Source organism: Manacus vitellinus, unplaced genomic scaffold (genome assembly GCF_001715985.3).
Source record: "Manacus vitellinus isolate BGI_N305 unplaced genomic scaffold, ASM171598v3 scaffold_1_pilon, whole genome shotgun sequence".
NCBI classification, from domain to species: domain Eukaryota; kingdom Metazoa; phylum Chordata; class Aves; order Passeriformes; family Pipridae; genus Manacus; species Manacus vitellinus.
In genome coordinates, this window is record NW_021939396.1 from 29,638,526 (window position 1) to 29,655,035 (window position 16,510).

General features: G+C 38.2%; 1 protein-coding gene across 4 annotated transcripts in view; it reads right to left on the reverse strand.

Moving 5' to 3' along the window:
* Nucleotides 1-16,510, reverse strand: part of ZFHX4 (zinc finger homeobox 4) — a 149,181-nt gene that overhangs the window by 4,800 nt on the left and 127,871 nt on the right. For all 4 annotated transcript variants that reach the window (XM_008929401.3, XM_018079195.2, XM_018079214.2 and 1 more), the window contains 4 exons: nt 14,339-14,472; nt 13,992-14,192; nt 11,447-11,564; nt 5,216-10,609 (listed from right to left, as the gene is read on the reverse strand). In XM_008929401.3, the coding sequence (XP_008927649.2) occupies nt 5,216-10,609; nt 11,447-11,564; nt 13,992-14,192; nt 14,339-14,472 (5,847 nt within the window). The remainder of the gene's footprint in view (nt 1-5,215; nt 10,610-11,446; nt 11,565-13,991; nt 14,193-14,338; nt 14,473-16,510) is intronic.

The window sequence follows — 16,510 nt, forward strand, 5'->3', positions numbered from 1 at the left end:
AAGTAAATATCAACAGGAAATGACCATTCAAAAAAATAACAGCAATCAGGTCAATGCTATTCATTATTAGGACACCACGCAACTCACATTTTCATTTTTGAGAGTCTGAACAGAGCTTTTCTTTACCACAACAATCAGGTCAATGCAGTCTTTGCTGGGAAATAAGTATAACAGCACTAAAGTACTTTGACACAGGAACGCTGCTGTTCTCAGTTTACTTGAAGCATGCAGGCATGACGTCCTCCACCTTATTAAAGAAAGCAACCTGAGGATGGACTGGTTCTGTCTGGAGGGCACATACACACAAGAAGTATGCCTCATAACTTAATGGAAGAAATCTCTGTTTCAAGTACCACATATAGTGCAGTGGCTGGTAACAGTCTATTAAAAAAGCAACTTCTGTGAGATGTGTAGTTGGGTCAGAAAATGAAATGATGGCATAGGGTAGAAAAGGCGACTGACTGTAAGAGGCTGCACATTGCACCCATTGTCATTTTTTTCAGGCAAGTAAGGTTGCTAGAGAAAAGAGCACACAAAGTGTGTCATGCACACAGAACTGTAAAAGCAAAGTTACATCAGAAACAGTCTACTAGTACATGGAGAAGAGAACAATAAATGCAGGTTCTGTAAGATGGGAGGAGGTTAGAGATGGGTATTAGCCACGAGGAAGCACTAATGGAGTGAACAAGAATAACGTTTAAATCATCAATATCCAGGTGCTTAGTATTACTTAAGAATAAAGCAATTAGGATTCAAAGGAAATAATTATCAGATTTAACAAAGAAGCCATTTAATGTTTGTCACTGTGTCATTACTCCTGTTTAATGGTAGGGGAACACTAAGGAGTTAAAACGCATTGTGGGCACAAATTAGACAGTACAGTGAAACAAGTCACAAGAGTTATAATTAAAAAGTGGGTAATTGCCAGAGTTACTGCACAATAACACTGAAGATACTATTACTTGCCCCTGCACTTTCAACAGGAAGTAAGAGGCAATTGTGTGTGGAGCCTGTTGGAAAATATATTAAATGATAAACAGTGTAGATGGAAAACATGTTAACGATGCAGTTAGTACGAAGTGCTGCCCCAGTTCTTTCATGGTTATTTGGGCTTGCCACCTACTTAGGAATTTTCTGATTTCTTTTTATTCTTAACCTCTTCAACCCTTGTACATCATGTTGTCTTCAGTCTAGTCACACTAATGATGCCTAGAGAAGACAAGATCTATTTTCCAGATATTCTTTGGAATTTAGTTAAAATACACAAAATTCACTTAAATATCCAGACAGCTTGCAGTGGAACAGTGGAATCCATGTGCTTTATTGGAAGTTAAATGTGGAACTGAGGGTTTCCAAAACTAAATGAAGAAAATCTGATGAAACTAATATTCCATTTCCAGACATGAGAGATATAGAATAGAAAATTCACATCATGAACAAACATTCTAATCCTGCTAACTCTTTTAAGTGACTATCAAAGAGGAGAGACTCCTCTTTCACTTGGAGGAAATGGAGGGCTAAAAATATAAAAATGAAGCTACTACTAGTGGGCCAAAAGCAAACAGAAAACAGAATTTAGTGCCCTAATAACATGGAAAGTAATTGCTGCTGAATCAAATTTTTCTCTTGATAAGATTTCAAAACCCACTAAGTACATATTACTCAGTGATGTGTGCATTCTTGGAAAAAGCTGTTGTGAATCTTCAAGGCAGCCCAGGCTTAAGTGATGTGCAAAGAACCAACGGTAATGATGATGACATTAAAAGGTTCATAGAACCAGTATTAATAGCTAGAAGCAAGATGAAGCACTAGCTTTCTGCAAGGGATCACAGGCAAGAACACAAAGCTTAGAAGAAAAGAGAATGTGAATTTTAAGAACAGCTGAAAACAGCAGGTAAACTCTTCTATCTACAGTCACCTAGAAAATAAGAAGGAGCTTGAAGAATAAAGATGAGCTGGAACTAAAATTCTGTATGAATTAGGACTTCACCAAATAACTCCTTATTAGGCATTATGCTGAGCAAACACAGCAGTAATTTTGAGATCTTGCTCAGCATTCGATGCCCACAAGATGGTAAAATTACATTATCTAGAGAAATGTATCCCGCAGGTTAGAGAATTGTGACATATAATCTCAGAACCACACAATAATTCTGGCATTAAAATCCCCTTGTTTTAGAACAAAAAAACCCGAATTTAAAGTTACTCCAAAATGAAGCTATCTTATTTTGCAAAATCTAATAATATTCATAAATAATAGTCCATTTTAAGCACTATATAAAGAAGATACAATTAACTGTAGTTTCAATAATTCCATCTTTTGTGAATATTATATTCAAGTGTTTCACATCAAACCTTTTGTAAAAGTAAATATTGCATTTTTAAAAAGCATCGTATTTTGCAAAATTTAGCTGGGTTTTCTGTATTTTGGAAACCCATAAAAAATACTAGATGCATAAACATGGAAGTGAAATGTCTCATAAACTTGTATTAACCAGTGAAACTTGTCAGGATAATTTCTCTGTCTAACATGAGTAAAGAGAATTACAAAAGATAATTTTAAATATGAGGTTTACAATTAAGTTTCATTAGTTCCCTGTCTTAGCAAACACATTCTTTCAAAATAAGGATCTTACTAGTATTAACATTGCCCCTTAAACAAACATGTAGGACAGAATGGACGGGCTTTGCCACAGGAAATACTGTTACCAACCCTTCAAGCATCAGTGAAAACAGATAAATATTTCAATATAAAGGATCCCAACAAGGCTGCTTCTGAAGTGGGCTTGGGTCCCACAGAGAAAAAATGACACACTTGCAGTATAACTCACAAGAAGTAAACTTGAACTATAAGATAGTGAGTCATCAGGGAGTTAGCTTCAGCAAATCCTTCATGTAAAGAATGATGCAAAGCAATTGTCCTGCTAGCTGGAAATATACATGCTGCTGAAGAACCAAAGAAATGCTTGCTTGAAAGCCCGCTTCCAAAAAGATACTTCTTAAATGATTCTTAGCATCAAACATAAATGTGAACTATCAGACTTAGTAGGGTAGAGAAGAAAATAGAAATGGGTTAATTAGGTGCAGAAAATACTAGTGTTGAGCACATACCGGAGCACATCTAAGCATATTACTGTTTTTCTATGATGAATGATTAAAATAATCTCTTTTTTTTTTTTTTTTCACTCACTATGACTGCTCCATTATGTATCATTAGAGAATGGAGATTTATGCATGCAAGTGTTTGCCAGGCAACAAAAGGGGGATGTAGGGGCTATTTAGCATATGGCAGAAGAAGTTAACAACGAGATCCTAGTAGCTAGTTTACACAGCGGGCTTTGCCCACAATGGGCTAATTAACCTTAAGAAGATGCAAGATGAAAGAGGGTAAAAATCCATCTCAATTGGCAGTGCACTGTTCATGTTATGATACTAATGATTTAAATTTATCTCAAAGAAAAGATATTTTGTGAAAATTAGAAAATCTTAAAATGGAATTATTATGGACCAGTTGGCTGGTAATAATGCCTTTTGTCTTATTAACATTGGTACTAGTGAGTGAAAGAGTATTAGGGAATATTTCCCAGATACTGAAACTAAACGTTCTCTAAAGTGAAACAGTAAGAATAGTCACTGACACTTTTTGGCCTGGGCCAACTAGCCTTCTCTTAAAACCCTCAGCCCAGCTAAGAAGCTATCATGGATTCATGACTATCCCCCAGACTTCCCAGTTTTGAAACTAAAAAAATATATTCCCAAGTAAATTTCTTTTAGCAGTATAGACAAAACCTGAGTCTTCTGGAGCCCATTTTACCTGAAGGTCAATCTAACCAAAACTTATTTAGGAAAGTTATATAGAGAAACCATATCTATAATTTTAATGAACAACAACCAGCCATTTTTTGGCCCAGGACACTATATGCCATTAAGAAGGAAATACAGCAACTTTATGTTTCCTTTATATGCACTCTCTGTGCCAATAACTGTTTGACAAAAGCCAGAAGGCACTCAGCCAGAGACTACATTGTGGAAGGAAAGCCTTTCTGATCCAATGAAGAGAAAAACAAGATGCTTTGACCACCACTTAGGGAAACAATAACATGATCATCATCAATCAAAGCAAACCTGGGTAGCAGAGAAGACATTGCTACAGTCTTAGTATGTCTAATAACACTGGTGATTAAGCCTCTACTTTACTTGCCAAAATGTGTTGCTTTCTAAAGCAAAGTTTAGAGATCAACAGCAAGTGGGATTATTGGATAAAATGAGGTGAAGGGTCTTAACCAGTTTCCTAACTCTGCTGTGCAAATATTTGATACGAATGTGCAAAGTTAGAAGATGAATGGGAGAGCTTCAATCTGCAAGACTGCAGCCACAATCTGCAAAATTTTTTTTGGAGCCCAATACAAGAAATAAATTATGTTCATTCTTTGAGGACTAAACAAATTGTGCTGCAGAAAAATTGATTTCTTAACATCAGTGAAACCTATTGCAAGAAGAAGTGCTTCCCAGTATGAGCAAAAACCAGAGTTAAATGAGAGCCAAAACAGTCAGTGAAACAAGAGTTACATGTTCAGTTAAAAGTGCAAGCACTACATGTCTGCGATGATTTTTATAAATTCCTGGAATTTGGATTACAACAAAACTGACATTACAAATCACCTTCAACAAACCCCTTTTTATCTTAGCAGGCAATTATTCAGAGATATAATAAAGGGTCCTGGCCAGCATTTTATTTTAAATATTTATTCTGGATTAAACGACAGGTTGGACTGGTCTAAGGGGTGGACCAAATGCCCAATGAACTGATAACGTGAGAATCTGCTTTGTGCTTCATCAGATGTTACTTTAAATATTTGCATTTAAAAATGTACATACAAAATTCTAATCCAAGTTTTTACTAAAGGAGCATCATTCAAAACAAACAAAAAAGCATAACAATGCTATAGTTATATTGCTTTTGAACAAAAACCCAGAATGGGCTAAAACCATTGTTGTCAATTAATTTTCTTTTTCTTTGAGGAATCAGAGATGTCATCCAGTCTACAGCAACAATTATGTGCTGAGTACACCTCATAGCAGTCCTTTTTAGCTAATCACACCAGTTGAACAAGCATGATATGAATGCATAATATGCTGTGTCTTAGAAGGGGATGGTGACCACGCAAGATGATCAAATTAATAAATTGAGAAAATCATCCCCTTATAGACTTACTGTTTGAACTTTGTGGAAATCCAGGTAAGGAGGATGGACCATTCATTCCAGGCAGAAGAACAGGAGGAAGGCCAGGGAGTCCTGGATAAGCTGCTGGCAAACTGATACCATGAAGAGAACTGCTGTCCATCATGCCTGGCTGCTGTACTGTTAATCCTAGCACATCAGTAGCCTTCTTTATGCGATCCAATTCTTGCTGTGCCATCAGCTGTCTAACTGTTGTAGGAGCTAAATAATCTTTCTCCCGATCTAGCTGACTTCCCACAGTTTCTCTCACTTTTGTAATATGTTGTTTGGAAAAGATATGATCTCTTATGGACAAACGTGCAGAGTATTTCACACCACACAGAGAACATTCTGGCTTTGTCCCATCAGGTCCAGTCTGATTTATCATGAATGGCTTCCCTATGTTAATTTTGAATTTCTTTTCTTTAGCCCGGGCATTCTGAAACCAGACCTGGACCACACGTTTGGGCAGCCCAATCTCATTCCCTAGCATTTCGCACTCCTGCATTGTTGGAGTCCGGTAGTCACTAAAGCAAGCCTTGAGAACTTTAAGCTGAAGGTTACTCATTTGTGTTCGGAAACGTTTGTGGCCTGGCCGATCACTGTTTTTGGATTTAAAGGGATTGCTAGCTCCAAATGGGTTAGGAGAACTTGGATCAGCTATGCTTGAAGTTTCACTGCGATCGGCATTATCATCAGGGTCATCAGTAATGTAGTAACTTTGGTCATGATCACCATCTTTTTCACTGAAGTGTATTGAAGGGCTTGTTAGGGAAAAGAGAAATTTATCATCAGTATTGTCATTTGTAGGTGTAGTTGCTGCTTTTGGTAGTGTGTCATTCACAAGTGGTTTTGGTTCTTTGGGGGGTGATGTGGGCTTTGCATCCCCTGAACTGCCAGTTGTGCTTTCCATTTCATTGTTCCCCTCATCCCCTGTTGTGGCATCACTAATTGCTGTATTAATTGATGAAGTCTCATCAAAATCAGTCTTGTTTTGATCGTATCCAGAGTCAGCAGGAGGAGCATTCAAATTTTCTATATCCTCACTAGACTCCGCTTTAAAAGAAGAAGGACTTAAAAGATTCTTAGGTGACATTTCTGCAGTTTTGCTAACAGGGGTTGATACAGTGGAGGCTAATTCATTTTCACTTGATAATTCAGTTTTTGCTAATGACAGTGATGGGTAATCAAAAAATATGTATTTTTGTGGACTTTCTCCTCCATCTTCAGTTGATATCAAAGGACTTGGAGGCAAACTATAACCGGCCTGTTTCCCTTCATTCCAATGTCGAGAGCGAATGTGACTTTCTAAAGCTGATTTTGCTTTAAACAGAGCTCGACAAAAAGGACATCTTTTATGGGACTGGGCTGGACCAACTGCACGGAATTGTCCCTTTCTTTCTCGGGCTCTCGTGTTCTGAAACCAGACTTGTACAACTCTCTTTTTCAGTCCCACTTCACGTGCAATGTGATCTAGCATCTTTCTGGTGGGGTTGGAATCCAGTAGGTACTTTTCATACAGTATTTCCAGCTGCTCTGGAGTAATTGTAGTTCTTAAGCGCTTATCACGATGTTGATCTTCTCCACTGTTTCCTCCCTCTTTCTCACTACAGTTATTGTCTTCTTTATCATCTAGTTTTCGTTTCAGGGAACCAGAAACTGTAGCGGGGTGTGTTGTATGTGACGAGCCAGTTTGTGGTGGCATCTGAGCAAGAGAACTATTAAGCAACTGTCCAGTCATCAAAGGATTATTTGGGTCAAATATCATATAGGGCATATCCATTGGTCTTTCTAAAAACTGTGAGTGAAGAAATTGGTTTTGGGCTGCTAGGAAATGCATGTGCTGGTGCTCTTGCCAAAGTTCTAGAGTTGGAAAGGCAACTGTACACTGATCACATTGGTACTGTAATAACTGAGGAGGTAGACTGTTCTGTAGAGAAGTCATTGAAATTGGTAAAGGACTGGAAGGAACAGGTGTGGTTTGTGATGCAGAGGGAGGTCTCCCTACTATCTGTGATTGCTTTTGCTGCTGTGGTTGAGAAGCTGAGGGCTGAGGGTCAGAAGAGGTTACTGGAGTAGACTGCACTGGTTTGGCGCTTTGGGAAGTTGCATCTGTTTGCTTAGAGATGGCTTCATTTTGTTTTGGTTTTTCTGTGGACTCTGGTTTAGGAGAAGCCTTCTCAGGTTCTGGTTTGGGTGACGGAATCAAAGGAGTACTAGAACCAGAGCCAGAGCCTGCTGCGGTGACTGTCAGGCTTTTTGATAAGTCATTTTGGCCAGAAACTGCACAATTCTTATACACTGTTTGATCAGAGGCATCCATAGAGTCTTCAGTTTGGCTTTCATCTTGAGCGTCATCATCTTCGTCTTTATAACACTGCTTTTTCTGGTGTGTGATCAAATCGAAGATCCTGGGAAAAACCACACTGCACTTTTTGCACTGATACTGCATGTTACTGGTTCGAATGTAACGCTCGTTTGTCAGTTCCCTTTTCTCGTTGTCTTTAGTTTCAGCTTGATTTTCATAACTCTTGCGAGCTTTTTGTCGTGCGTTTTGGAACCATACGACAATAACTCGGGTAGGTAGGTTAAGTACAGTTGAAAGTTGTTCAATTTCATCATCTTTTGGATAAGCATTTGTGTCAAAGAAGTCTTGGAGGACACGAAGCTGGTAGTCAGTAAACCGAGTCCTGGATGATCTCTTGCTGAAAGATGCATCAGACTTGTAGGGTTCTACAGCTGAAGGCTGAGGATCTATTCTGATATCTTCCAATACTGTTATAGGAGGGTTGCTGAAGTTATATGGAGAATCTTTATTTCTCTGTCGTTCTTTAAACAGTGTATTACGAAACCAGTGCTTGATAACTTTCTGTGAAAGGCCAGATTTCTCAGCCATTTCTTGGATTTGCTCTTCACTTGGAGAATTGTTAATATCAAAATAAGCCCGCAAGATTTTTAACTGGTCATCTGTGATTCTTGTACGTGGACGTTTGAACTGAGAGTGCCGCAGGAAATTGGGGTCTAATCCCAGCTGCTGCTGACAAAGCTGGGTAAGATCTGCAGATAAAGTATCCATTGGTGGCAGCTGGAGGGCAAGCTGAGGAGGCAATGCAGGATGTTGCACTGGCTGCATCATAATTGGAGGGAAAAGTGGGAGATCAAGTGAAACGGGAAGCTGGACTTGAGGTGGGGCGGATGGTGGTGGTGGTGGAGGAGGAGGTGGTGGTGGTGGAGGAGGCGGTGGTGGAGGTGTAGGTGGTGGAGCTTGCAAAGGTGTCGGAGTTGTGTTTTGAATTTTTCCAGCCCCAGCTGAAGAAGGCTGAGAAGGAGTTGGAGGAGGAGGAGGAGGTGGTGGTGGTGGAGGTGGTGGCGGAGGTGGTGGTGTCTCTGGAGAAGATGGAGAAATTGGATAAAGCTTGTCATACGCCTCCCTGTACTGTCGGGCAAACTTTTCTAATGCTCCATATGGAAAAAAATGTCCATGCACATGTTCTTGATGACTTTTCAGAATAAGAATGTTGGAAAAGAGCTTACTGCAGGTTCCGCATTCCAGTTTGTCTGTGTTTTCACCATCACCAGTCTTGCCTTTTTTCTGCACTTTTTGTCTGTTCTCATTGTATTGGATAACTAACTCAAACCCAAAGTTCTCCAATAAAGCCTTGGCTGCATTCCCTCTTGCTCCAGAAGCTATTCTGGGGGGTGGGATGGCTGGTTCTGAGGATTTTGGCTTCTTCATATCTTTGTTTTCTTTTAGTCCTTCATTCTCATTAGTAAATTCTTGCTTTGGCTTCTCTTGTTTTTCAGAAACTTCTTCTGACTCCTTAAATGATGGCATATCCTTTATCAGCTGGCAGTCTGTACTTACTAAGTTATTTTGCTCTGCTTTCAACAGCTTGCTGCTTTGCTGCTGCTTTTGTGACTGAAGTTGGGGCTGGGTGGATTGATACTGTTGTGCTTGTTGCTGCAGTATCTGTAGCTGGGTTTGGCCAACATGGTGCTGAGTTTGTATCTGCTGCTTCAAATCTTCTAGCAGTGACCCTGTCATACCAGCCATTCCAGGCATACCAAATGTGGCAGAACCAGGCAAACCCAGATCTGGACTTAAGCTAAATTCTGTCCCAGGTATATAGAATGGGAAAAGGAACTGAGGCTGTTGAAATTGCAGCAGCGCTTCGGGTGTCATTGGAAAGTGAGGCAAAAAAGCTGGATTTAAAAACTGTGGTTGAAAGAACGCAGCTTGTTGTTGCAGTTCATGCTGTAGTTGCATTTGAAGTTGTGCTGGTGACTGGGGTGGGTGATGTGTAGGCTGAGCAGAAATTAATTCAGAAGCTTGCTTTTTATTTAATTCTTTGGCATCTAAATGTGTTTCTTTGCTGTTAACTGCTGGTAAGCTCATAGATTCTAGCATTCCTTGGCTGGGGCTATTAACATTCCCTGCTACACTATTTCCACTACTTATATTACCACTTGGTTCTAATTTTGCAGCCCTTGCCTTTGTTTGATGAAGCACAGATCTCATATGGATTTCCAATGTAGAACTTTGGCTATATGCAACATTACAAATGCTGCACTTGTAGGGTTTGTTATCAGTGTTGCTGTTGGTTTCTTGAGGGACAGGACTTGATGCTTCCTGCAAAACCTTTTTGAGTTTATGTAGATGGGACACTGAGTTATAGTGGACCAAGAGAATGTTCTTTTGGGTGAAAGACTCTTTACACACTGTACACTTATATGGGCGAGATGGATCTAGAAATTTTTCCATAGTAAAATTTGGCCCTTTTCTAAAAGGTAAGGTCCGCTTTGGTTCTGAGCCCGTATCATCTGGAATAGAGCTACTATCGCTTCCTACAGGACTTGCTTTACCTTCCTGGTCCATCTCATAATCTCTTTCTATTTCCTGTTCTAGTGCATGATCATCTTGTGCCATACTTTCACTTTCTGCCCAGAGTTCACCGTTGACAGGTAAAGATGCACACAGCTGCTGAAGTTCAGCTTCATTGAGTTCAGGGTGGCCTGCTTCCAAGTGTTTTTTTAAAGCCTGGAATGTACGGAAGCTACGTTGGCAAAGGCTACACATGGTAGCTGCCCGAATAGCGTGATACTGGGAATGTATCTGAAGCTTCTGCATAGTCTTAAAAGCCAAGCTACAATGGTTACAGCGGTACTTATAGACATGGCGGTCAGAGACAGACAGCTGTTGCTTCTTCTGCTGTTCGTTTAGCTGATCCGTCATAGAGTCAGTGGTCTTTATATCTTTACTGTTGCTCTTATTCCAGTCTGGTGTTTCAGTAGATTCCTTAGGTGGCTTCTGTTCCTCAGTCTTAATTTCCATTCCAGTTTTTGATTCATCGATCCCGGGGGTATTCTTCTCATCCACAGGACTTTCACCTAGTTAAAGAAAGTGAAGTGTCTTTTACATAAGTAGAAGAGAAGAGCACACAGTATTCATTTTAATTTCTTCTTTCATCAGGAATCAAGAGAGGCATCTCATATGCCATACACTGGTTTAGCAAAATATAATGATCCAATCTTGCCCCAGAAAATAAAGCAGACAGGACTAACAGGATCTAAAAAAAAGTAATAAAACCCACAAAAAATGATCAGACTGGCAGTGGCAGCTGGCCTAGGAGTGGCATAGGGCTTCTATTTGTCAGAAGGTAGGAGTTTACTGGTACAATGGAACATCAAAAAAAAAAAGCAAATAAATAGTAGGAAAGAGAGAAGGAGTAAAAATGGGGACAAGAGAGGGAACAGATAATTAGAAAGGAGGGGGAAAGTGGTCTGAGAAGAGAGGGAGGAGCATGATGTGACAGGTAGCAAAGTTTGCCAGTGCAGAATATAGTAAGTTTTCAGGATCAGAAACTTACAGAAATGGAAATGCAGCCAAAATCACTTGCCTAACATTCCCCATTGATGGTGAATGTGACACTCTCTTTTAGGACTAGGTCTTATTTGCTGGTTAAACAAGGAGGATCGTATCTTCAAAGTGGCTAGGCACTGATGTTTAATTTCAGCTCCACCAAATGCAAAGAGTCTGGCATACATGTGCATTCTAGTAGCCCTGCACAGGTGCAGTCAGCCAAATTCAGACCTCTTTTTATATTTATCTTTTTATCTTCATGGCTATAAGCAAGCCAAAAAAAGATTCCCTTTACTAAGAAACAAGTAGTTTACTTCCAAATTGCCCATACCTAGCTCTTACATGTCTGTGTTTTTCTTGCATACCTGGATATTTCCCAGATCCCTCAGCTGTAATGGTTGCAGGTGTGTCACGTTCAGATTTCTCTGAAGCAGCTGCTGGCAATAGCATACTATTGGGCATCATGACATCTGGTACAGGAACCTTTGAAAACCAAGATTATGGTATTACTACAGAAAAAGTCACACTATTTAATACAGTAAGAAACATAGTGAAATTATGAAACAGCAATAGTATGAAATTATAATTCAAAAGATCCACCATATCTGGATGAAAGACTCTCAGTACTAAATCAAGATCCTGATTCAGTCTTGATAATGGTTTCTGACAGACCACAAATCCAGAGCATCATGTGTCACTTGGTGGAGTATCAACTCAAAATAATCCACAATAAGGTGATGCTATAGAACTACATATGTTCAATATTTCATTGGTCTCAATGTCACCACAAAGAAGATTTTGCTGCCTATGTCAGGGCTGTCGGATTTATCAGGGGAATTTTCCCCAGATGTCCTCCAAAGACAGACATCATGTTGAGATATGGTCACCAGTCATTTCCTGACTGAGAGCATTCCCATTTTGCTTCACCTGTACTGTTTTTTACTCAAATGTTGGACCTTCCATGATCTTTGAAAGAAAATTTTATTTCAATACAGAAATAGCAACTTATTTCCATTTAAAATCAGATTTTTCTCTTTCTTGACTTCAAGTGATTATTTATCTTCTCAGACTGCTCTACCTGTTGTGTTATGCTTTCAAATTATAGACAGAAATCTTTGCAGGATATACTCTTAGCCTGATAGTGTTCAATTTAGCTAAGTTGACACGAATAGTGGTTCAACACTTCATGTTTTCCTTTTACTTTGATCTTTAAAATGAATTTGTATCAGAAATATAGGATTGTCCTGCGAAGACTTAGCAGGACTGGGTTTAGATTCCTGTTCTGCCAGACTCTGCCTAAAGGACCTCAGGTAAATCAGTTCAGACTGTGCTGCAGCTCCTCATCTCTAAGAGAAAGACAGTATTTCCTTCATACAGAGGTAAAAAGAATATTCATAGAAGAGATTTTTGAGGTGTAAATAATAATAATAAAATAATAATAATGGAAGCTACATTCATTACAAAGTATGAGTAGAAACATCATTTGTTCCTCTTTAACAGTTTACTAAATTATTTTAAACCTTCATTAGAATACATAAGAATTTTATATCTGTCTATCTATCTATCTATCTAAATTACCTATTGGAAAAAAATCTAGACATTAAAAAAAATGTGTTTAGTATATTTGTAATTTAAACATGGCATTAATAGCATCCTCTCAGAGGACTAATGGCTTTGAGTTTACTTGAGAGAAGGATTTAAAAAAAAAAAATATGTATAGAACTGTAAAATGTCCCAGAGAAGAAAATTTTGCTATAAATGGTATTTATTTTGTCGTCAGAGGGTTCAGTTATAGACAGGGCATATTAGTGTTAGCATCTAGGACAATTTAAATTATGCAGATTATATTTTTAAATCTCTTTCTCTGGGAAACAAGACTTTTTTTTGCCCTCTTGGAAACAGTTGGACACCTCCCTAGCACCTGATGAGGAAAGATTTCAAAGTTGTCCCATTATCAGCATAGAGGGAATTATGGAGAACTTGAGAAGAAAGCTAATGCTGCTCAATATGGAGGGGAAGGTTTTCCCCATCTTTCCAGTGTCCTAAAAGGGTCTGGGAAAGTTAAATTTCTACTGCATTTTCCTTGCAGTGGGCCAAAATTACGTGGTCTGTCAGAGCTATAATTAGTAGAAAACCAAGGAAAAGAAAAAAGAATCCTCGAGTGTGTATTTCCCCATCAGCTCTAAGCACAAGAACCCTAGACCTTCCATCAAGAGCTCTTTCAACTTTTCTAATATTTTTTCCACTTAACTTGGGAATGAGGTGGTAGAACTACAACCATAACCATATAAATGAAGGAGTCATCTATGGATACAGAAATAAATCTGTGGTTCACTAGGATTTCCAAGTGCATTTCCTTCTAAAAAGGCAAGATAACCAGAGACAGTTCGTCTTAGGAGGTCAGTTTTCTAACCGAATTTATGCTGTAATAACAAATATTTACTAGACCTAATCGTGTCTTTACTGACATTGTTTTGAATGGTTGTTTTAATTGCTATTTTACAGTGAATTTCATGTAATATAATGTGCAGTCAAGCTGTACACAGGAATTCTCTGTTTAGGAATTACATTCCATGGGGAATTCCCATTATTCTACAAACAGAAGTCACAAGACTTCTGAGAACTGGATATTATTAGACCAAATTTACAGGTAGGTACTTAGAGACATGGACTGGCTTGACTTTTCCAAGGTTAATGTCAATGAGGAATGACAGGTTTCCTGCATCTTTGAAATCCACCTTCAGTCATTTTGCTGAGAGATATCAGTCATTGGATGAGCTGACAAGAGAACCTAATAGACATGACCCACTCCCCTGCTCAGGCTACCTGAGTACGATGTCACAACAAACACATTGCCCAAAGGCCTAAGTATGTTTCTGCAATATGTGCATCAGCATTTAGAACACTTACTGTCATGAGCAGTTTCTCCACACAGTCAGGGGACACACTGTGCAGATGGGTCAAATGAAGCTGGAGATGCATTTTGTTGCTGAGGACGTCTTGGCAGAGGGGGCAGCAGATAACGGGTTGCATTGAATGCTGTGACAGGACATGCATCTGGATACGATTTGGGTCCCTACTATTGTAGTTACAATACGGACATTGATAGAACTGAAAAAAAATCAAATTAAGATGCAGGCTATTAGTCAGTGCGCTTTTTATAACTTGCTGATATTGCTATTTTAACAGCATATCATCTCTGTTTCATTCTTGAGTTATTTGAAAGAATGCAATTAAATTGTTACATTTCCTTTTACCTGCTCATGACAAAATTTATTGTCCTCTGGAGGCTTTGCTTTTTTAGCTGCACCATCCTCTTCTTTTGCCAGAAGAAGCTGTTGCGCCCCTACCACAGTGTTCACTTTTGGTTCCTTCTCTGGTGTGACTATTCCTGTTTTGAAAACATAATTTTTAAAAACATGTTTTAAACTTTAAAATATCCTAGTTTACAAAGAGGCTCTGACTTCAAAGATCTGTACTGTCTTTGAGGGTCTTGTTTGTTTGTTTGTTTTTTAAATTTTGAGAAAAAATAAAGTTGAATAAAACAATTCTGGTAAGCACAAAGGTGAAAATACACTTTTATCCTTGATGGAGACTCTATAAATACATTTAAAAATTGACTTTCCTCTGCTGTTTAGATAACCTTAGGTTGCCTTTAAAGATTAATCAATAATGTTCTTTCTTTAGCAGCTCAGTATGAATTTGTGTATTACATTAAAACAAATCAGCTTTTGCTCAAAAATCCTGTTTTCCAAAATAATTAATTTGCTGCTGTTTAATTACCCTTTCTCTTTCCTAAACTGCCTGAGCAATATGATTATTGTGCTGTTTTGATAAGTCCTGCCTGGTTACAATTCTGAAGCTAAATATAGTGAGGCTTTAAAAGAAATACTGTGGAGAATAGGATTTCAGAGCTAACTTAATATTAATTATATACAAAGATCAGTCATTTGGGATTGCTTTAGATGTTTACACTGTGAATTTTTATAGTCTGGCATTTGTGATCAAAACCAGAATATAATTGTTTTCTATAGATAGTTGTACTATTAAGTATTAAATACTATATTTAATATTATGCCTAAGCTAGCTGTGTAATGCGGCCCAGTCTTGCACACATCAAAGAAAAGAGTGCAATTCTAATTTCCCAGTCCATCAGAAAATTCTTTCCAACGTCAATTTGCCAGATAATCTCTTCTGCTAGGCTGGATATTACAAGAGCATTGGGTAGGCATGTCACATACATCTCACGACAAACACAAAACCTCATTTACCAACCATTCCAATCTCATCATAGTGCGGCATCATCTGACCTTTTTTCTGCTGTTTATTATGAGTATTTCTAATTTTAACTTTCAATTTTCACCATCTTCCAGTCAATTTGCAACTAAATTATTTCCAGGGTGAGGACACTATCACTGGACACTGGGTGCAAATACATCTTGAAATGCAATGAAGCTAAACCATTGATTGCTATCAGACCCAACGTAAATATATAGTCCGGGGGTAATCTGATTGTATGCTGTGCATGAAGATTTATCTTGATTTTTTTCAATCCACATAAGGTTCATATAAATGAACAAATTGCACCTCATTGCACAATAACCTAGGATTAATTTAAAAATAAGGTCATGGATGTTTTGGCAACAAAGTAAACATGAAAAAAAAAACCACTTGTATTTTTCCGTAGACAAAACCAAGAACTTTTTATTATTATTACTTTTATACAGACTTTGTGCATATTTGATCTTACGAGGGCAACATTAAAGAGAAGCAAAATGAGAAAACAGTTTTCAAGGCAAATGCCAAATCCTCATGGTAAAATAATAACCAATTGAAACTGAAGGGCACTTTTAAAAAAAATCACAAAACATATGACTTATATATTAACGGTTATTTCCCCACATATTGATTTTCATTCCTAAGTTCCTAATTATTTCTTTTGGTCTAATTTAGACCAGTAATTTTTGCATGTTCTAGCTCAAATTAAACTTATTCCTGCTGTATTTCCCTATTTATAATAATCAATTTGTCATAATTGGTTTATTATCTGAACAAGTCACTTTTTGGAGCCCCCTGAATTTTTACACTCTCAGAAAAGGATCCTGGAGGCCTCTTTTAGATTGCTCAGTAGGTGCTGGGCCAACAACCTGAAGGACTGCCCATGCTTAAAGGTAAAATCTAAATGATGCAATCTCATAAGGCACCACTTTATTACTCGCTTTGCTTTGCTATAATAGAGTACTCCCTGGACTACCTGTATTTACGTATTATTTAAGTGTCTTAACTGTGAGAATTACAGGAAGTAAAGAAGTGACATACTGTATTAACAGAGAAAGGTTGTTTCTTAGGTTTTAGAGGGATAGGTTCAGATTATTAACCTCTCTTCATTTCCAGCTGTCAAAAATGTCTAACAGTTGACTACTGTTTCT